Raw genomic sequence first — 21225 nt, forward strand, 5'->3', positions numbered from 1 at the left:
GGTGAGTGCTAACGAACCGTCTCCAAACTCAAGATGAAGTATCCTGCCTGCACTTTCTGTGGGAACCCTGCAATAGAGACTTGAAGTTGAGATGGCTGAGCAGCCCAGTTTCTCTGCTCAGCTGGAGAAGTATCTGTATGCTCTTCCTGCTTCTGCATTGTCTGAGGAGTTAGAAAGCTCTGTCTTCAGTACCAACCTTTGGGTCACTCCCCAAAATGTAGCTGGCTCAATTTCTGCTTACCTTCCTCTAGGAAGATGTTTAGACAGGGTGGGAGCTTCTTGACGATATATAGGATTGTCCTGTGGACCCAGGTTTCTCACTAGTTTCTCTAAAAGTCTACCTGAAAATAGGTACCTGCCATGTATATAGCAAACTGTCCATACGGACTGACAGGAGCCAAACAGGATGTTAGTACTACAAACCAGAACCGCTGTATTGAAGTATGTGATGATACTATTAAGATCTTCATGTTCAACAATTTTAGCTAAAAATTACTATACCACTGGTATACACCAAGCAACATTCCGAACCCTCAAAATAGAGTACGTGTTCTTGTTGCACTTACTTTGCAAGAGCACTAAAGGAGTGGCTGAATGATTTGGCTGCCAAGTGTAGCAGAGTCTGTACAAAGACCTCGATTTTCAAAGGGTTAAAGCTGAATCCTTCATCTGAAAAATATTCCACAGTAAGAAAGCTAGAAAATTTAAGTATAGCAAGTCCTTGGTCCATCACCTAGAGTGCTAGATGGATGGCATGCTCACATTCAGGCATTAAGTCAGATACGTCAGTCATTTCTCTGCATACTGATGAAACAATAAAAGATCACTGCTGATTTCAAATACTCAGAATATAAAACTAAGCATAATCTTAATTCTTAGTTTTTTGGGATTGTTTCCCTCATTCTTTTATATGATCCATTTCTTTTACAAATACAACATAAACTTTGTTCATATCTCTCTGTATGGTGGTAAAATAATATATTAATAAAAAATTCAGTAAACGCTTAACAGTTAAATCTAAGTCTTAAGATGTCTGACAACGTCTGAATTCACGACCATCATTTCAACATCTGCTTTCTAATTATATCTTCTATCATAATACAAATTTCTTACAAAAATCCAAACAAAATCCTAATAGTAAGTAACCCAAGGGCCATTCATGTTTTATTTTGATTAAATCATTTACTATGCATGGGTCCTTATGTAAATCTCTAACAAAAATTTTTCCCCGAAATGTCACCTAGTTGTCCTAGTAGGCTTTTTACCTGTTTTACTGATTTGTCTCTTCTGGTGCCAGTATCACATTATTCTAGCTACTGCAGCTTTCATGATATCTTTTAATAAATGATAAGGCAAGTCCCTCTCAAAATTTTTTGACTTGTTCATTTACTGATTCAGGTAAACTTACAAATCTTTTTGCCTATTTTGCCACTCTTGCCCAGAGAAAAACCTAGGGTTAGGGTTGGAATTACATGGTACATACTCAGTATGTGTTGAACATTCTTATTATAATTGTTTAAAAACTGGTGAAAAACTCAACTTTATAATTCACCAAGTCCTCCCATTCAGGAACCTCTCTAAAGTGAAAACGGGAAATGTTTAAAAATTTCTAAATGGTAACAGCATATTTTATGTTGTGTTTAGTTTCTAAACTGAACATCAGCTGTCATAGGGAAGTGAGGTCTCACTTTACATAATGGAGAAAGTAGCAGGGTTCTAGGAACTGCAGACACTGAGCAGGCCTTTGGTTAGGAGCAGCTGTTGAGAATTCAGAGGAGCTCACATTCTGCCTTCTCTCTATGCTGTGCACTGGCCTGGGCACAGCGCCCCTGAAGAAGTACTCAGTCCTCTTACCGTCATCATCCTCCTGGTTAGGATTTGGCACATCTTTCAGAATGCTGAAGATTTCATCATTGGTTGCTTTACTTTTAAAGGCAACAGCTAAACAGAGGGCAACTGAGTGTCCAGGAAGAGAATCTAAGCACAGAATGGGGAAGAGGGTAGATCAAGTTTTAAGACTGTTCTTGTAAATAGTTAAATAACTAAGAAACTTCCATGACTGTCCTTTGACAGTTCTCAAATCCCTAGGCTTTTATTAAGCCAAACATCTGAGACTCGATGTATTCCTCTCATTTTGGTTAGTGCCCCTTCTTCCTCCTTTTCCCTAAGACAGTGACAAATAAGTTTGAGTCTGAAGAGGGGAAGGCCGTCAGTTTGATAGGTTTTTTGCTTTTGTCTTTTGCTGAGGCCATACACTTGCATCTGTATAAGCCAGATGCTCATAGGCTGTGACTCCATGTATTTAATACTATTAGTTATCTGTTGAGTCCTTAATTGTATAAAATTTGCACTAATATATACTGTATGGCATCACCAGGGCAACTGCAAATCTTAACATAAGGCTGACAAAGGGGTAACAAATAAAATGACAATCCTGACATAGAACAGGAGTTGCTAAGCATTTTGAATGAAGTCAGTTACAATAGGTTACATGTGCTGTGTAAGTTTTCTTTGGAAGTGGGAGAGAAAATAATGGAGAAACAGAAAATCCCATCACTAAAGAGTCTATATTGTATTGGAGAACCAAGGCAGTCACAAAAAAAGTAGCCAGAGCAACACAAAACTGGCTTGATAAAGGTTAGTATTCATTGGAGAGGAGCTTGGGACAGACCCTAGAGAGAGTACAGGAACTAGAGAGAGAAAGGGCTTTCCAGACTGAGGTTAATGGCACAAATAAAGGCAAAACCGAGAACCATGAGCCCAGAATAAATAAAAGAGGAAGTGGCCTGGCTGGAGCAGGAGTCCACTTGGGAAGAAGTGACAAATGGCACAGTAGAGACAACTGTTAGGAGGGCTTTAACTATTAGGCTTAGCTGCTTCTATGGGGAAAAAAGAAAGCTCAACATTCAACGGAAGTTTGAGCTCTTGCTATCAAAGACTACCTTATGGTTCTCTGGCCAGTATAAGGCAGAGCTCAGAACTCTGCACATGTGTGTGCTGCCGCATTAACTTTGCTCTGGCAGGAAAGCAAAGTGGGATGAGTCAAAGTGGCTTGGTTAGTAGGGATGGATGTGAGTTGGGGCTCTACCACTCAGAAGCCATTTCACTCTGGCTTCACCTCTCTGAACAGATTCTTCATTGTAAAATTGGTATAATAAACACACTAATTCTCAGAGCTGCCTCAAGGATTAAGTGGCATAGTGGCAAAGGAAATGTACTCAGCATTGGGACCAACGGAGTTCACTTTAAGGAAAACAGGTGTAGTGTGAGGTGGAGGTGGAGAACGAGGGGCGCAGGAGAAGGCAAAGGAGGGGAGTAAGTTTCAAGATGGAGGAACTGCTACACACCATGAAGTGGGAGGCTCACAGAGGAGCCATGTGCAGTGCCATCTGCGAAGACTCCGCACCCAACTCTCTACCAGCGATCACCAATGCACACCTTACCTTCCTTAAGCATAAGGCACAAAATGGCATATCACAGTATAGGCGCTCTGACTCACAGCGTAATCTCAGACATGAGGTAACCAAAAAGTAAGAAAACTGTATTTAAGAACTGACTTCTAGAGGCATGTTGCTGGTCAAAAATACAGTCAATGTGCACCTATGTTCCCACACCTGAACGGGTACCACACGCTAATCAATTCAGATAATCTCTACCACCGTGACAGATACACTCATTTTAATAAGTTCTGGCTCTACATTCAACTCGCTATACTTAGCACCATATTTAAGATAATCTCATGGATATAACATTATAAAAAATATTAAGGAAAAAAACTTACAAGCCAATAAATAAACCATGAATCTTTAAAATGATGACAGGGCAAACAAATAGCAACTAGTATTTCAAACAGACAAAATATAAACCCAAGAAAAGAGAAAGTTCACTTTTTCCTACCTTAAATAACTGATTTCAGAGAATATTGGTATCAGTACGTTTAAAAAAGACAACGGGATGAATTGTATTCTATTACTTACTGCTACTTTCATCTCCGTACTTGTAAATGCAGGTTGGGTTTGCAGGACATAGAGCTGAGAAGGTAGGAGGAACAATATCTAATATACGCTGATGATAAGACAACCTATAATACAAATAAGAGCCTCAGAAAATACTGTTCATCAGTTCCATTATTTGGTAACCTCCAATTTACCAAGAAAAGTCCCATCTCCAACACCCTGGACTCAGCTGACAGCCAAGAAGCCAAAGGGGAAAACAAGTCCTTTAAGCTTTTGTCTATGACAGCATACTGAAACTCAGGCCTTCTTCAAAACTTACTGGTTCACAATGAGGGGAAGCCTGGTGACCAAGGAAGTGGAGTGGTATTGGGGTAGGGTGGGGAGAGGGGAGTCTCCATGATGGAAACACTGATTCTACTGCAGCAAATAAATGTATTATCAAGGCTAATGGGAGCCAAGTTTTCTACTGCCTGAGAAGGTATTTAGAAATTATGGCAAAGGAAAGGCTAGAAAAAAATGAAGTAGAGTTGGAGGGATACACACACCTTAGTCAATATAAAAAGTTGTGTGTGTGTGTGTGTGTGCATAAATGTATATACTATCTTTGTCCATCCCAAGAACAATGAGCACAGTAAGTATCCAGATCTTGGTTCCTAAATACTATACTTCACTATTAAGAACTTGGGCTCCATGCGGGGTGCCTGGGTAGCTCAGTTGGTTGAGTGTCAGACTCTCGATTTTGCCTTAGGTCATGAGCTTAGGGTCCTGGGACTGAGCCCTATGTTGGGGTCGAGTCTGCTTGTCACGCTCCCTCTGCCCCTCCCCCTTGCTTGTGCGTGCTCACGCGTGCATGTGTGTGCTCTCTCTCAAATAAATAAAATCTTAAAAAAATCAAAAACAGAAACAAAAAACTTGGGCTCTGTGACTAGATGATTCCAGGGGAGGGGTAAGGAAACACAAGTTGAGCCTGGTACAGCTTATGCCAAATAAGGAAATGCTTAATGAATGGAGGGGGACGTTAAGAGGGGGAAAAAAAAAAAGGACCCAGGAGGCACAAGAGACTCCGCAGTAAACAAATCAGGGGCAATTTAGGCATCAAAATTATTAATGACAGCAAGAGATTATATTATAACTCACTGAAGGAAACAGAAATCCGTTAGTCCCTATTGGATATATAAACACAGGACTAAATAAATAAATGGGTGAAAAAGGATACTGCCTTCTTACAGGAGAATACCAACTAATAAATGTTGGGAAAAAATGGAAAAAGAATCATTACTTGGCAGTCATCACAGTGGTGGCAAATAAAAGTAGCTGTCAGTAGACATCTGATACAGAACAGAATAGGAGTATGATCTCAGGATATCTCCCACAAAATATTAATCAATCACAAAGGGAATAATGGTGAATTTAAGGTGGAGAAGTGTGGCAGCCACTGACACGACCAGTGCCCAAGGTTAACATTTCCAGGGGTGGGCTCATGTGGCCCTCGATGTGATGCATGAGGAACACTACCAACGATACAAGTCCTGAGTCTGGTCAGGAACACACGTGAGGGCAACTCAAGAAAGAAAGGCCTAGATTCTTTTAAAACATGAAAGACAGGAAAGAGTAACTGGTCAAGTGAGGAACATGAAGGGAATGACAACTAATTGCTACTCATGTGCTCCTGATGGGATTCTGGCCCAGTAAAGGCAAAGACATTATGGTGATGGGTTGGCAAGGTTTTGTCTGTGGGCTGGGTGGCCGTATTCCTACACTACAGCCGGTTTCCTAATCTGGAGGACTGCATGCTGGCCATGTAGAAGTGTCTTTGTTTGGGGGAAAGATACAATGGATTCTTAAAGGGCAAAGGGCCATCACCTCTGCAGCTTGTCTTCAGAAGGTTCAGAAAAAGACCAACGTGATGGGTGTGTCCACACAGAGAAGGGAAAAAGAAGTGAACATGTGAACAAGTGTGAAGTGTTAACAACTAGGGAATCTAAATGAACAGGATACAATGTTCTTTGCACTATTTTGGCAACTTTCCTAAAATATGAAATTATTTCAAAGTACATTTGACAAAAAAATATTGGCCTAATTCACATACAATCCAGATGGCATTGCTGCTTAATTTTCTTTAGCCTGAATCTTCACTAAAGACTGAAAGGGAAGAGAGGCAGTACTTGGATTCAAAAAATGATATTCCGGACATACATCACACATGCAAAGAAGAGACACTCCCCTCCTCTGTCATAGAAATTAGGAGAACTAAGTTAAGGAGAAAACACAAAGAACTTACCTCATACATTTTTCTAGAACTTCTCTTACAAACTTTGGTTTGGGACTTTCAGGATCTTGAGTAAGACAATCTGACCTAATGAGAAAATTAGTTTTATAAGCTCTTACACATAATCTGCACTTACACCTAATGTGTACTTAGCCATAATGAATTTCCTTGTACCTACTAATTCTTTCATTACACACACACACACGTATAACAGAAATAGTTATTTTAGACTCTGTAGGAGATTGCTTTTATGTTATAGCTTTAAATATTAAGTTTTATTATGACAGACTGCAGCGAAAGGAATGATAAAACATACTACCACTTACCAATCTTCCCAGCTCCAACGAAACTGGAAGTTACTTAGATGATGGGAAAACCAATTAATAAACCTATAGAGAGAAGTGGGCAGGGGGTGTGGGGGAGAAGGAAAAGGATGAATGGTTGCACTTTGTAACAGGAACTTATATAATCCTTCAGACAAATAAAACCCTACTTTATAGGGTTAAATGAAAAGCATATGCCCCTACCAAAGCTGTATCTTCTGCTGTCACTTAGCCTTTTCTCTATAAATCCTAAAATTCATCTTCTCCCCAAAATAACAGTCCCCTATTTCACTCCTTGTAATAGTACTATCCTTTTTAAGCAAATAACAGATATGAGTACCTGTTTTGTGCCAGGCACTATATATACACATGTGTGTATATGTGTATCTATCTATCTATATTGGAAATCTCACAATAACTTTCAAGTAATGTACTATTTCCCCCCATTTCACTGACAATGAAACAGACAAAAGAAAAAAGATGAAAGGAATTGCATATAAAACATTTTACAAGTGGCAGAACCAAAGTGTAGTTTCTCATCACATTATACCCTTTTTACCACAAACAAAATATACCCCTCTTTTCCCCTAAAAATATTATCTAACTAGCTAGAAATCACTTTAGTATACTAGTATACTTAGGATACACAGTATAATGCTGTGAAATTTTAAGAGCCAAATATATATCTGCTGAATTTCAAATGGCATAAATGTGATATCCAACACAACTCCTAGTTTTATTAATTAGATTGGGAGAAAAAAATCAGAAGACGCTTTCTTAAAGCATGTCCCTTACAGATCTGTAATTGCAATCACTGAAATTACTCAGGATAATAGGTGTGACATACAACAGTGCTTACTGATAAGTTCAGATATGCAATCTGAACAATGGACATGAAAGATCATGGTGACTGGGAAATGTTCAGGACCTGTCCTGATCTGATCTGGGAAACTGACAGAGGTAAGAAAGAGCACCGGGGGTTAAAGGTGGTATCAGGCCTCCCCCAAAGGCAGTGAGGCATGTGATTACTACTCCTCTAACAGTCCAATATGGTCTTTTATATAAACTGAGTTTTCAAGGTCTAGTTATGCAGAAACTAATTATTTTAGAAGCAGATACTATCTACAAACAAAAATAATATATTTATACATAACAAATATACAGTATTAGATTCTGCTTCTGCATAGGTGATAGTTAATATAAAGCCCATTTAAAAAGCTTTCATGTCCAGTTACAAAGGAAAAAGTATAATTATACCAAAGCACCAAACAAGTAAACAATGAATGAAATTAAAACCTCAGCATGGCCATCATTTCATACTGAAAGCTGTACTAGAAAGCATAATGTTACATTATGAGTTTTATTATTATACAGAAGATTATTTGGGGGAGGCAAGAAAGAAAAATCAACTTAGAACTTCTAAAAAGGCAAATGTTTTACTGACCAAAATTTTTTATACGTATAGGGAGTAGAAGCTGCTATCCATCAGTATAGGAAATAAGGCAGTTACTGTACCTGTCCACACATGTAGTGTTCATTGTGTCCAAACGCATGTATAACATTTCAGTTGCCTGTGCAAGCTGTGAATTTGAGGATAAGGAAAACTACTCTCCATCCTCTTTCAAAATAAGTTGTGATTAAAAAAACAAGATTTCTTAGAAGTCTGTATAATGACTAATAATGCTCAGCATCTTTTCATATAATTGATTTTTTAAAAAAACATCTATGAGTTACCAATGATGTATAATAAATCGGAACTGCATACACCCATAAAATAAGCACAGTGAATATTTCCATCACCTCTCCTCTAAACTCTCCCCATGCTCCTTTGTAGTCCTTTCTTCCCCTCCTCCCCTGTCACAGTCTGCAAGCAAATATTGGTCTGCTGTGACCGGGTCACTTTGCATTTTCTAGAATTCTGCATAAATAGAGTCATATAGTATAAATTCTTATTTGTTTGGCAACTTCTATTCAGCATACTTATTTTGCAATTCATTCAAATTGTTGCCTGCACCAAAAATTTGCTCCTTTTATTCCTAAGTAGTATTCTATAGTGTAGCTATGACAAATGTGTACATTCACTCGTGTACTATGGATATTTGGGTTGTCCCATTTGGGGTTATTATAAAGTTTCTATGAACATTAATGCCCATTAATGTTTCTATGGACATTAATGTAGGGTAATGTGCTTTCATTTCCGTTAGGTAAATTCCTAAGAATGGAATGGCTTGATTGTGTTTAATGTATGTTTACACATATGTTTAACTTTTGAAGAAATGGCCAAACTTTCCATGAAGTGATTTAAACCCACAGTAAGAAATATTTAATAATCTTTTAAAACCAGGCCAAAGAGAGTAAGTTTAAAAGCAAAGGGAAGGATACAACTTGGGGGAGAGAGCCGGGCTGAAGTTTGCACAGCTCGATGAGCAGCGTTGTGTACATCACATCAATGTGCGGGGGAGCTGGCAGCTGAAACAGCTCTGCAAAGATCACCTACAAAAGAATCATGAGTCAGAACTCAATTCAACCAGGACCTTTGTACTTCCATCAGAAAGACCTCAACATTCTAAACGTAAACTCTAACTCCATGGCATTCATAATGAAAAAATACTTAAAAAATAATTACGAAATGAAAATTTCGTCTTTCTGTAACTCAATCAAATAAGAATATGCAAAAATTAATGCTTATTTGATACTGCCAAAGAATTATGCAATTAAATTCCAACTCTGGAAGTATCAGAGGTGATTCAGGCAGGTGGTCCATCAGGGTGTCATTCATAGAAGAGTAAAAACTCTCACTAGATTTTTGAGAACAGGAACTGAGGATATTCCAGGCTGCTACTTAAAAACTGGTACCTGGCCATCTCTTTAGCAGTCAAGATTTCTTTGCCAAGACTGTTGTTCAGAAACTTGTTTCTACCCTCCCTATATAATTCATGGACCACCTATCTAGAGTCTAAAGCCTGGTCTTCATTCTTTCTTCTCACTTACATCTCTCTGTAGTTCATTCTGATGAATTTTTACATATTTTGCAGATTTGAAAACATGACTTATATTTTGCATTTCAAGAGATGTGTCAGTGAGTCAGGTTCATAGTCTAAACATACCCTCAAGTTGTATAAAGACAGGACAAATGCAGTATTTCTAAGAAAGCACACAAATGCATTATGAATAAAAAGTCAATCTGAAATATATCATAACTATGCTCACTTTCATGAGTATTTTAACACAAGGGAATAATGCAATCAACAATCTGACTCACACATATGTCAAGTGAAAACACTGTTTTTTAGAACAGAAATCTCTACAAGGTGTTCAACTCTACTACTACTATCACCCTTCTTCTGCATGACTTAATATGGGGTCAAAAGCATAATTTCTTCTTCTTATTTCCAAAAACAATGGGCTTTTTTGATTTCTAGGAATAAATATTCATACTTATCCCTACCTTGTGATACAGAGAATATACTAGTAAAGAGTATGCTAGCAATAACAGGCCAGATAAACACAATTAAGGATAAGTTATTTGCTTAAAATAATATAATATTTTATTTATTTTTAAAAAATATTTTATTTATTTATTTTACAGAGAGAGAGAGAGAGGACACAAGCAGAGGAAGTGGCACAGGGAGAGGGAGAAGCAGGCTCCGTGCTGAGCAGGAAACCTGATGTGGGGCTTGATCCCAGGACTCTGGGATCATCATGTGAGCCATAAGGCAGGTGCTTAACCGACTAAGCCACCCAGGCACCCCAATAATACAATATTTTAAAGTATTCAAGCCAATTATACATCTGATAAGTGGACACAATGTACTGACAGGACTGGAGGTAACTTACACTATCCATGAATGAAGACATACTATATAATTTATGGGCAACACAAAATTCCATTTGGTTCAACCACCTCTTTTCACTTTACTAACATGGCTAACAGAGCACCAAAACTAACAGCAATTTCCTTGCTCCTGTGTTACTTTTCAGTACCTGACAAGTTGCAAGGAAAAAAAAAAAGCCAAGAGTCCTTTACACTTTAAAATCAGCAGAAAGATTCTGAAATTTAGAAACATGCTCCATGTAGAATGCATACCTCAACTATATGGTAGTTCAAGGGGATCTTGTTCTTCCCTGGATAGCTCACCAGCTGTGCAGCGCTACAAAAAAATGTTAAGTGAGGTTTAATAAGTATAAAAAGATAAAAAATATATATATATAGATAGATAGATAGATATCTCTATATATATGTATCTCAAACAGGCAACTCTAAAAGCAGCACATTTGGATTTAAGGAAAAGAAATCTTTTCTGAAATGCTCTAGATTTCGTACTTCACTTAATTACAGTACATATTACTTTATCACAAGGAAACTCTTTAATGCAGCCCCAAATCCTTGAAAGATCAAAAAGAGTATATTCAAATCTACTAACTTTGAAAGTGTTAATAGGGTAGACCACTCCACAAATACTGAAAAATCTTTCACCTTTCCACCTTAAAATCTAAACCAAAACTTTCCAAGGCTCAAGGAAACACTAAAAATAAACTTTTCCAAAGCATGATATCTAAATGCTAGAAAGCTATTAATATTCTTTTATTCTCATAGCATTTATACCAAAACCAGTTGATTCCAGTTAGTCTGTCCATAGCAGATGTCAAATATCCACACACAAAAGCTATCGTGTGCACATTACTATAAAGCACCGCAGTGTCATGAAGTAGCCAGAGAGATACTGTTTGAGTGTAAAAGGCCGTGGAAAAGCAAAGACGTGTCTTTAGAGATTGGTCTTATTGAGCAAGACAGGGCATCAGAAGAGAGGAAGTTTTTCTTACACTCTTAACATATATTTTACCAAATCAAAATTGCTACTTTTTCTCCACTCAAAAAGTTACCATGAAATCTTACCAAGTTTTCCTTTCCTTCCAGTGGGACTTAATGATGCAGTGAAGATTCTCTTCTATAACAAATCTTTCAACTGAATGACTCCCTGGCATTACAGGACCCTGGAAAGAAAACCAAATGTATATACTACAAATCTAGAAAAAGATACTGCCTTTCATTTATCCAACAAATATTTGAGAGCTTATTATGATCAAGAAACTACTGGGTGTTAAAGATAAAAGTTCAGAAGTATGAAAACTCCTATCCCCATCATAGTCACTTCTATCGAATACAATTAGAATGGCAGTTGCAGCATTTCCGCTAGTGCTCCGGACACCATACCATCATCATCCATCTCAAACCAAAGAGTTCATATTATTAGCTCTATATGGTTTGATTTTTTTTAAACACGAGGTAGATTAACTTCTATAATAAATACGGAAAGAGGAAAAATTTTTATTTCAATTACTGTATAGACATAAAAAGTCATACATTGCATTGAAAGACAGCCATACTCAGGACACCTGGGGTAGCTCAGTCAGTTAAGCGCCAGTCTTTGGCTCAGGTCATGATTTCCAAGTTCTGGGATCGAGCCTTGCATCAGCTCCCTGCTCAGTGGGGAGCCTGCCTCTCCCTCTCCCTCTGCCCTTCCCCCTTTACTTGTGCTTTCTCTCTAATACATAAAATCTTTAAAAAAAAAAAAAAAAAAGACAGCCATATTATATTGTTTAAGAAAATGGTTAAAAAACGTTACCTGCATGTTTATTATTCTTTTTTAAGGTATATGCATAACAAATAGGTTCAAAGAGTTTTATTTTTACTTATTATTTACTCTTGTAGACTTTTAATCTCTATTAATTTTAATTTTTTCTAATAAACATTTTTTTCAAAGACCAAAACAAAAGAACCAAATCCTTTTCATTTTTAGGGGAATAAATCTTTTATATGTTTATACTCTTCTGGCAAAGGAATATGCCACATTAGAGAGGCAATACCAATTAAGTATACATTACTTAAAAATTAAGTAGAAATACACAAGCAACATCTATTAAGAGAAAAACATTTTGAGGTTCTATTCTAGTTTCTCTTGTACAAACAAGTGCCTAACTACAAAGATTCTAGCCATCTTAAACGTATATTAGATTCCAATTAGATATTCCTAATTAGACCATTACATAATGTCAACTAAAAGCATTTCACTATATATGCAGTATAGTAAAGTGGGTAGCAAACTGATAATTCTGTAAATACAACTGATTATCTGACAGTGTTTTACTCTGAGACCAGTAAATACTAAATTTTCACTGCCCAAAAGCAATTTACGGTACAACAGAAAAGAGAAAACACAAGGAAGAAAATGCCATGTTTGATCTCAGATGGCAATACTGGTTCTCAAAACTGAATAATTTTGCCCTCAGGGATCACCTGGAAATCTCTGGTGAGAGTTGTGGTTGTCACATCTGACATTTTCCCTCTACAGGCTGCTGGTAGAGGCCAGAGGTGCTGCTAAGCATCCTACAGTCACTGGACAGCCCCCCACCACAAAGAATTCTCCAGCTCCAAACGTCAACTGTGCCAAGGCTGAGAAACCCTATTCTCTGCTGACTAGGATGTACTAAGCAATGGGTACGGTACTTTAGCAGAACTGATCCAGTCTTTGTCATGCTTGCTGCTGGAATGTTCAAGTTAAGACAGTCATTCAAATGCAAAGATATAAAATAAAATGTGAAAATATAAATATAATAAAAATAAATAAATAAATAAAACATAATATTATAATAAAATAAGTAAAAAATACATATAAATGTGAAAATATAAAATAAAATGTGAAATTTTATACCAAAAGTTAATATCAAAATCATACATTTTCTTGGACGCCTGGGTGGCTCAGTGGGTTAAGCCGCTGCCTTCAGCTCAGGTTATGATCTCAGGGTCCTGGGATTGAGTCCCGTGTCGGGCCCTCTGCTCAGCAGGGAGCCTGCTTCCTCCTCTCTCTCTCTGCCTGCCTCTATGCCTACTTGTGATCTCTCTCTGTCAAATAAATAAAATCTTTAAAAAAAAAAAAATCATACATTTTCTTAATTGGTGAAGTGTCATAGCTGTTAACACCTTGGCTTCATAATAAAGAATATGTATATTTAAAAACTATAGTCAGCTTATACTCATCTTTGAGGTTTTTAAATTAAAAATATTTCTAAAATATTTTAAGATTTATTTACTTAAGAGAGAGAATGAATGAATGTGGGGGAGAGGGAGGAGCAGAGGGAGAGAGAGAGAGAATCCCAAGCAGACTCCATGCTCACTCAGCACAGAGCCTCATGGGGCTTCATCCCAGGACCCTGAGATCGTGAGCTAAGCCTGAAATCAAGAGTTGGATGCTTAGATGACTGAGCCACCCAGGGCCCCTAAAAATATTTCATAATATTTAAAAAAAACAATTACATAGTACAAATAATAAGACAAGCTGTGAGAGTTAGAGAGAGATAGATAATCTCAAAAATTGGGTATTTTGGGGGGGGGTGCCTGGGTGGCTCAGTCAGTTGAGTCTGCCTTTGGCTCAGGTAGTGATCCTGGAGTCCTAGGACGGAGCCTGACATCAGGCTCCCTGCTCAGTGGGAAGCCTGCTTCTCCCTCTCCCTCTGCCCCTACCCCCACACCCCTGGCTCTGCTTTCTCTCTCAAATGGATAAAATCTTAAGAAACCAAAAAAAGGCCCAAAGAACAACAAAACCAATAAACAAAAAAGCCACCAAAACCAATAAACAAAAACCAATCCCCCCCTAAAACTTGGGTATCTTTCTTAAAAAAAGTCTTATTAATAATAGCTAAAATTATTGAGCACTCATGTCACATACCGTTCTATGCATTTTATGCTTTAGTAATTCAATCCTCATTAAAACTTTATTAGAACATACTTTTATTATTATTCCATTATGAAACAAAGGCAGAGAAGAAAGTAACTCACTCAATCAAGATCATACAGCTAGGATCTAACTAAACAGGATTAAATCTCAAACCAAGTCAAACTCACACTTGTGTGGCTGAGATGGTTGGGCATCTGCCTTTGGCTCCAGTCATGATCTCCACGTCCATGGGATTTCCATGGAATCTCCATGGGATCGAGCCCCATGTCAGGCTCCCTGCTCAGCAGAGTCTGCTTCTCCCTCTCCCTCTGCCTCTCCCCCTGCTTGTGCTCTGTCTCTCTCCCTCTCTCTCAAATGAATAAATAAAATACTAAAAAAAAAAAAAACAAAAAAAAGTTAAAAAAATAAATAAATAAAAATAAAACCCAGACCAGTCTGGCTGCAGAACCTATTGTACACTGTACTCTCAATCTACTTGCACACGCTGAGCAGAATTTCTTGCATAATGAGGAGATACCATTCACTAAATTAAACTGCTAACTTCACTGCTGTTGGTCCTCTCAGATAATAACCCACTCGAAATTAAAATGTATCACAGGCATTATTCAGACAAGAGTAGGCCACAAGTACAATGCAGTACAAGCCCTCTGACAGGAACTTACAGTTGGTCACATACCTCGGGATCATCCGTGTAATCAAACATTCGGAAGATGACCCGTGGCATCGGGTACACGGAGTCTTCCGTGTGAGGAGGTGGCGTAAAAGGAGGCAGGTTGTGCTGCAGTGCTTCACAGAGGATGCTGTCAAAGGCAAGATAAGGTCTTAGGATGTGCCGCTCCTGCCAGCGATCCTTTTTCAATTTCTGAATCTGGGCCCACAGGCAATCTAAATACTAAAGACAGATTAATTTTTAATAATTAATATATATATTTGGAGGTACATAAAAATTAACATTATGACTACGTAAACCAAAAACCATTACCTTATAAAAGACAGGATACAAGAGTAAGCTTGTTCGCAATTAAATACAGTACAGAGGAACGGTGCTAAGTTTTTGTTTTTAATTACTTTATAAAGTCTACCTGTCTGAGGCTGTGACCACTTCCATTTTCAAACAGGGCATTTAAATAAAAAATAACTAACTGGGGTGCCTGGGTGGCTCAGTGGGTTAAGTCTCTACCTTCGGCTCAGGTCATGATCCCAGGGTGCTGGGATCGAGCCCTGCATTGGGCTCTCTGCTCAGCGGGGAGCCTGCTTCCCTCTCTCTTTCTGCCTGCCTCTCTGCCTACTTGTGATCTCTTTCTGTGTCAAATAAATAAATAAATTTTTTTTTAAAAAAAATAAATAACTGTAACTGGAATCATACAGAACAGGGAATGCTTTGATTACATTCTAACACTTATTAAAAATGCACTATATGCCAGGGGCACCTGCATAGCTCAGTTAGTTGAAGTGTCTGACTCTTGATTTCAGCTCAGGTCATGATCTTGAGTTTGGGGGATCAAGCCCCATGTTGCGCTCCATGCTAAGCACGGAGTCTGCTGGAGATTGTCTCTCCCTCTCCGACTGCCGACACTCCCTGACTGACCCCAACCCCTGCCCCTGCACATGTTTTCTCTCTCAAATAAATAAAATCTTAAAAAAAAAACCCCACTATACACCTAGAGCTATGAGGAGCTGGACCACTGATATGATATGTGGAAAACAAGCTAATGTATATAAACGGAGTGATCTGACAAGGTCAGAGATAAGAATTTGCTCAAGAGCTGGCTGTGCTTGTATCCTGAGATGCTGAGAATCCACTCACCTCTTCTTGTGGGTGTGGTTTCTCAGCCGTCCATACCTGTAACATGGGCACATGTGTCTTTTGGCGTCTTCTAAACATAAAAATAAAAATCTATACTTAGGTTTCTAACAACACAGAAAGATGTTCAGTTGCTTCATAATTATTTAATAAAGTGCAAATTAAAGCAGTAAAGTAACATTTTTACCTATCAGATTGGCAGATAACAAAAATTTTGATCATGTATATTGCTGAAATGTGGGCAAACACACAATTTCAAACACTGCTGGCAGAGGGATTAATTGTTATCATCTCTTTAGAGGAGATCTGGAAGAGTATAATCTCTTTGGAAGGCCGTTTGACTAAGTCTATCAAAATTAAGATTGTTAAGACACTTCAACCCAGCAATGCCTTTTCTAAAAACTCCCACTCTTCACAGATATATTATCTTACATACATGAAGACACATACAAAAGGATATTCACTGAAGCACTGTTTATAATACCAAAAGACTGGAAATAACCTAAATGTCTACTAACAAGGGACTTGTTAAATTACGGTATGTTAAAAGAGTGGAATAGTCTACAGCTGTTACAAAAGAATGAGGCACGGACGCCTGGGTGGCTAAGCTGGTTAAGGGTCTGCCTTGGGCTCAGGTCATGATCCCAGTGTGCTGGGATCGAGTCCTACATCAGACTCCCTGCTCAGTGGGGAGCCTCTTCACCCCTGCTTGGGCTCTCTCTCTCTGTCAAATAACTAAATAAAATCTTAAAACAAACAGTGAGGCAGTCCTATGTACTTTTATGCAATAAGTTCAAGTTATATTGAGTGGGGAAAAAGAAAGCAAGTGAAGAACAGTGTGTATACCGGACTACCATCTGTATAAAAAAGGGGAAGGATATATACTCAAATGTTAAGATATTCATATTCTTTTATTTTTATTCTTTTGCAAACACCTACATTCTAAAAAGAACCAGTATGACTTTCAAAAACATAAAAATGTTAGAGATTTACCATTTAAAAGTAACTTAAGAACAAAGGAGATTTTTATCTTTCCATTTCTTGTAGCTTTGTTTGTAATTGACTGATTAACAATATCCAAACAAGTTACCTAGTGATAGAATACAAAACTTAAAACAAAATTATTTTGAAAGAACTTAAGGGGACACAAAACCATTACCATGCTGCTGGTTAACTGCTAGATTTATGAACAAGCCCTATTGTTAGTATTATACCTAATAAGACAAACCAAGTTTTTGCACCACTTGGAAGAAAAGGTAATAAGAGGACATGAGACTATTTTAACTGAAATGTGTCATATTATTCAGGAAGTGTGCACTGGGTAGAAGTTAAGAGCCACTGTTTTAAGGACTTGGTTTGGGATTAATTTACATGAAATAAATACATTGCATGTGCTAACCCTCTCTCTCCAATACTGTGAATCAGTAGGTCTGCAGGTTGGGGTCGGAGCCTATTTAAGTACCATTGGTGAGTCTATGCATACTACGATTTGAGAACCACTATGTGAGGACAAAAGATATTTTATGGCTTTGCTAATATGTACCAAAGCGGCTTAAAAGGAGCTATGTTATCAACTCCTTTGGACCAGCAAAGTAAGCAAACGTTTGATTACTCTGAGGTCTCAATAAATTACAACAGCAGGGGAATGAAGTTACTTAGAGGAAGCCATAGTGAAACCCACAGCTTATCTTTGAGAAATGAAACTAACACGGCAATACTAACAGATACAATACAACACATTCATCTTATCAGTAAGAACTATGAGCTGTGTCCTTACTTAAGATAGCTTTCAGTGTTAGCGAAGATGCGGTCCATCTCTGCATCTTTCTTTTCGTACAACTCCTTTCCAACCCAGGGCAAAGATGACAGAAACGCATAAACATACCAATCTCTCCGCACCTGAAGAATTTTTAAAAAGGCAAATTTAAAATATGTCCTAGTTAATTTTCATTCATATTGTGTTTACTTTTGAATGAAATCCTATGGAGGCTTAAGTAAGACACCTGGTTTAATCAGAGCATTTCTACCTTTTATTAGTTTTAATTTTATTGGAATCATTTGAATTAACATAGAGATACCACGAGAACCCACCACTATGGCAACTGACTTAGCATGTAGATATTAAGAATCTAAAGTGTGATAATCTACTGTTATCTTTTGGTTTTGATTACTAAGAGGTCACCAAGTGAAAAATTCTTTGTACTATATGGGCAAGATTCAACATAAGGGGTTTTCTTACCTGAGGTACATCTTCTTCCTGAGTTACACTTACAAAATTTTCAAACATAGCAACCATGGATGGGGCAGCAATGACATGACAATTCACAAGATCAGATAAAAAACGGACCTATGAGGGAAAACAATTTCTATTATCTAAATGTGATATAACCACATAACAAGCAATCTTGTAATGACTGAGACCACAGGTCTGAAAAACTACCCCTTAAGGCCGAAGCTAGCCTGTGGCCCATTTTTCTTTTGCGTAGCCTGTGAACTAAGAGTGGTTTTGGATAGTTAAAGCTTGAAAAAATCCAAGGGTATTTTACAATTTATACAAATCATATGAAATCAAGTTTCAGTGTCCAGAAATAAACGTGTATTGGAACATAGCATGCTCACTCATTTATATACTGTCTATGGCTGCTTTTGTTCTACAACAGCAGAGCTGAGTAGTTATGACTGGAACAGGATGATGGGCAGGAATCTTCATTTACAGGTTCCTATTCCACAGAGCTACCTCAACCTATCATCTTCTTTTCTGTTCTCTGTGAAAAAATTTTCCCTGGACTACAGAACTGGAAATTTCTGAACAGGTATCTGTTGGATATCCTTTGTGTGCCACTGCTAAGCAGTATTAAGATTCCTGTCATGTGGGAGCTCACAGTCTAGTGGGACGAGCATAATCTCAACCCAAAAGGATGAATCCTATACTAGAGGGTAAATAAAAAGCATTCTAGGAACAGTGCTAAGAGGAGTAGGGGAGAGCATTGTAAAGGAGGTAACACCAGGACTAGGTCATAAAGGATGAGTGAAGTATGCCTCCGGCGGGGAGCAACAAGACTATTCTAGGCAGAAGGGTTCAAAAGGATGTGTTCAGGGATCTGCAAGTAACCGCTGACAGCTGGAGGGTATATGGGGGGATGTATGTGTGTGTGTGTGTATGTATACATATATATATATATATATGTGTGTGTGTGTGTGTACACATATACATATTACATATATATAAATGTGTACACATATACATATTACATATATACGTATATGTGTATACATGTACATATTACATATATATGCAACATATATACATAGTACATATATACATATGTATACACACATACGTATATGTGTATACATATACGTATGCATATATATACACACACACACACACACATATGTCCACATATGTATATATATATTATAAGGACAGAGAAACAGATTGGGGCAACCATAAAACGTCAATATGGAATCTGGACTTAATCTTACAGCCTGATTGGTGGCTAACTTTTTTTGATAAAATATAAAATTCTTTTACTCAATAAATTCTTTTACTCAATAAAAGAATTTGATCACATGCCTCCAACTCTATGTGATATAAATAAACATATACATCATACTTAAATAAATACATATACTACACACTGGCTCACTGTCAATCCATGTATTACACATTAGTAGGGCTTATTAATTCCATTTTCTTTTAAGATAAATATTTATTTCTGCTAACCCAGTGAATCATCTTCTGCACAGGCTTTTAAGACCCTCCACTTTAGAGAATGGGAAAGAACAGGGGTTTGTGATCTATACCAACATGAGCAGAGTGAGTTACAGGAAGACCAGTCTCGTGCCACAGTAGACAATACAGTGAAAGTCAGAGAATCGGATGCAAAAGAACAGTTAAGAGGCTATTTGAAGAGATGAAGAGGAAGGGAGTGCCTGGTTGGTTTAGTTTAGGGCATGAGACTCTAGATCTTGGGAGTCGTGAGTTCAAGCCTCATGCTGAGCATAAAGCTTACTTAAACAAAAGAAATAAAAAAGCACGAGAGGAAGGTATGAACTATGCCAGAGGCCCTGGAGCAATTTAGAAGGCAGACGTGACAGGACCTGGGGATTGCTTAAAGGATGAGGGGGCAAAGGGAAGGCAAACATTAACACTAAGGTCCCTAGCTGGGTTATGCAGTAGACAGCAGACCCTGTGTGCAGTTTGGAGAGAAGACAGAATGATGCATTACTTTTAGGAATTTCCACGCAAGATATCTTAGGGCTATCCAGCAGTATTTGGAACACAGGTCTGGAGCTCAAGAGAAAGGCTGAAACAGGACATTCAGTTACTGACTTGTCAGGATGGGGGTCGTGTCACCCAAATAAAGATGGTTAGTAATGCAATGAGAGAGTAAGAAGGCTTCAGGGGAGAGTGTTTAAAGTGAAGTGAGGACAGAATCCTGAGAAACACAAAATGTAAGGGGTAAAGGAAGATGACCCAGTAAAAGGAGACAGGAATAGAAGGGAGTGGCAGCAGCAGGAGATCCCGAGATAGTGGTGTTGCAGAAACCCAAGACAAAAAAGGAATGTAAAGCATCACATGCTACAGGAAGGTCAACTAGGATTTAAGAGTGAAAAGAAGCGACTGGATTTGGTAATGAGCTCTGTGGCACCTTAAGTGAGAATGGTTTCAAGAAGAGCAGCTACTGTGGTGAGTGGGGAACTCTCTTTCAGAAGAAAGGATAAATTCGTTGGCTGTAGCTCACTTCTCCTCTCCAACCCAACACTAAGTCATAATACACCAAAAAAGTAACTTACCAAATATACAGCTTCATTATAATTGTTTGCTTTTAATGATTCCTTAAGTTGTCGAATCATAGCTTCTACAAACTCTCCACCAAAGTTGTAATTCCTGGCATTCAGCAGTCCAACTAATGTTGTATAAATTGTCAACTTCTCAGGTAACAGGCGTGCACTGATTTGAGAACCCAGTACAAGAAAACCCCAAAACAACAGTATTATGTTAAGTTGCTCAATTCTATATTATATAAATCTTTTATCATTTTACCAACATTGAAACAGAGTTACTTTGAGCAATACTTAAAAAAAATTTTTTTAAGGGTTTTATTTGGAAGACAGAGAGAGACAGTGCACA

General features: G+C 37.9%; 1 protein-coding gene across 2 annotated transcripts in view; it reads right to left on the reverse strand.

Annotated features, from left to right (window-relative positions):
* Window positions 1-21225, reverse strand: part of NCBP1 (nuclear cap binding protein subunit 1) — a 39365-nt gene that overhangs the window by 8221 nt on the left and 9919 nt on the right. For both annotated transcript variants that reach the window (XM_059141477.1, XM_059141479.1), the window contains 14 exons: window positions 20889-21045; window positions 18328-18435; window positions 17866-17987; window positions 16092-16161; window positions 14961-15176; window positions 11446-11543; window positions 10636-10699; window positions 8931-9041; window positions 8064-8128; window positions 6552-6614; window positions 6238-6312; window positions 3978-4081; window positions 1855-1977; window positions 567-669 (listed from right to left, as the gene is read on the reverse strand). In XM_059141477.1, coding sequence (XP_058997460.1) covers window positions 567-669; window positions 1855-1977; window positions 3978-4081; window positions 6238-6312; window positions 6552-6614; window positions 8064-8128; window positions 8931-9041; window positions 10636-10699; window positions 11446-11543; window positions 14961-15176; window positions 16092-16161; window positions 17866-17987; window positions 18328-18435; window positions 20889-21045 — 1479 coding nt within the window. The remainder of the gene's footprint in view (window positions 1-566; window positions 670-1854; window positions 1978-3977; window positions 4082-6237; window positions 6313-6551; window positions 6615-8063; window positions 8129-8930; window positions 9042-10635; window positions 10700-11445; window positions 11544-14960; window positions 15177-16091; window positions 16162-17865; window positions 17988-18327; window positions 18436-20888; window positions 21046-21225) is intronic.

Source organism: Mustela lutreola, chromosome 12 (assembly GCF_030435805.1).
Source record: "Mustela lutreola isolate mMusLut2 chromosome 12, mMusLut2.pri, whole genome shotgun sequence".
In the NCBI taxonomy this organism is placed as follows: Eukaryota; Metazoa; Chordata; class Mammalia; order Carnivora; family Mustelidae; genus Mustela; species Mustela lutreola.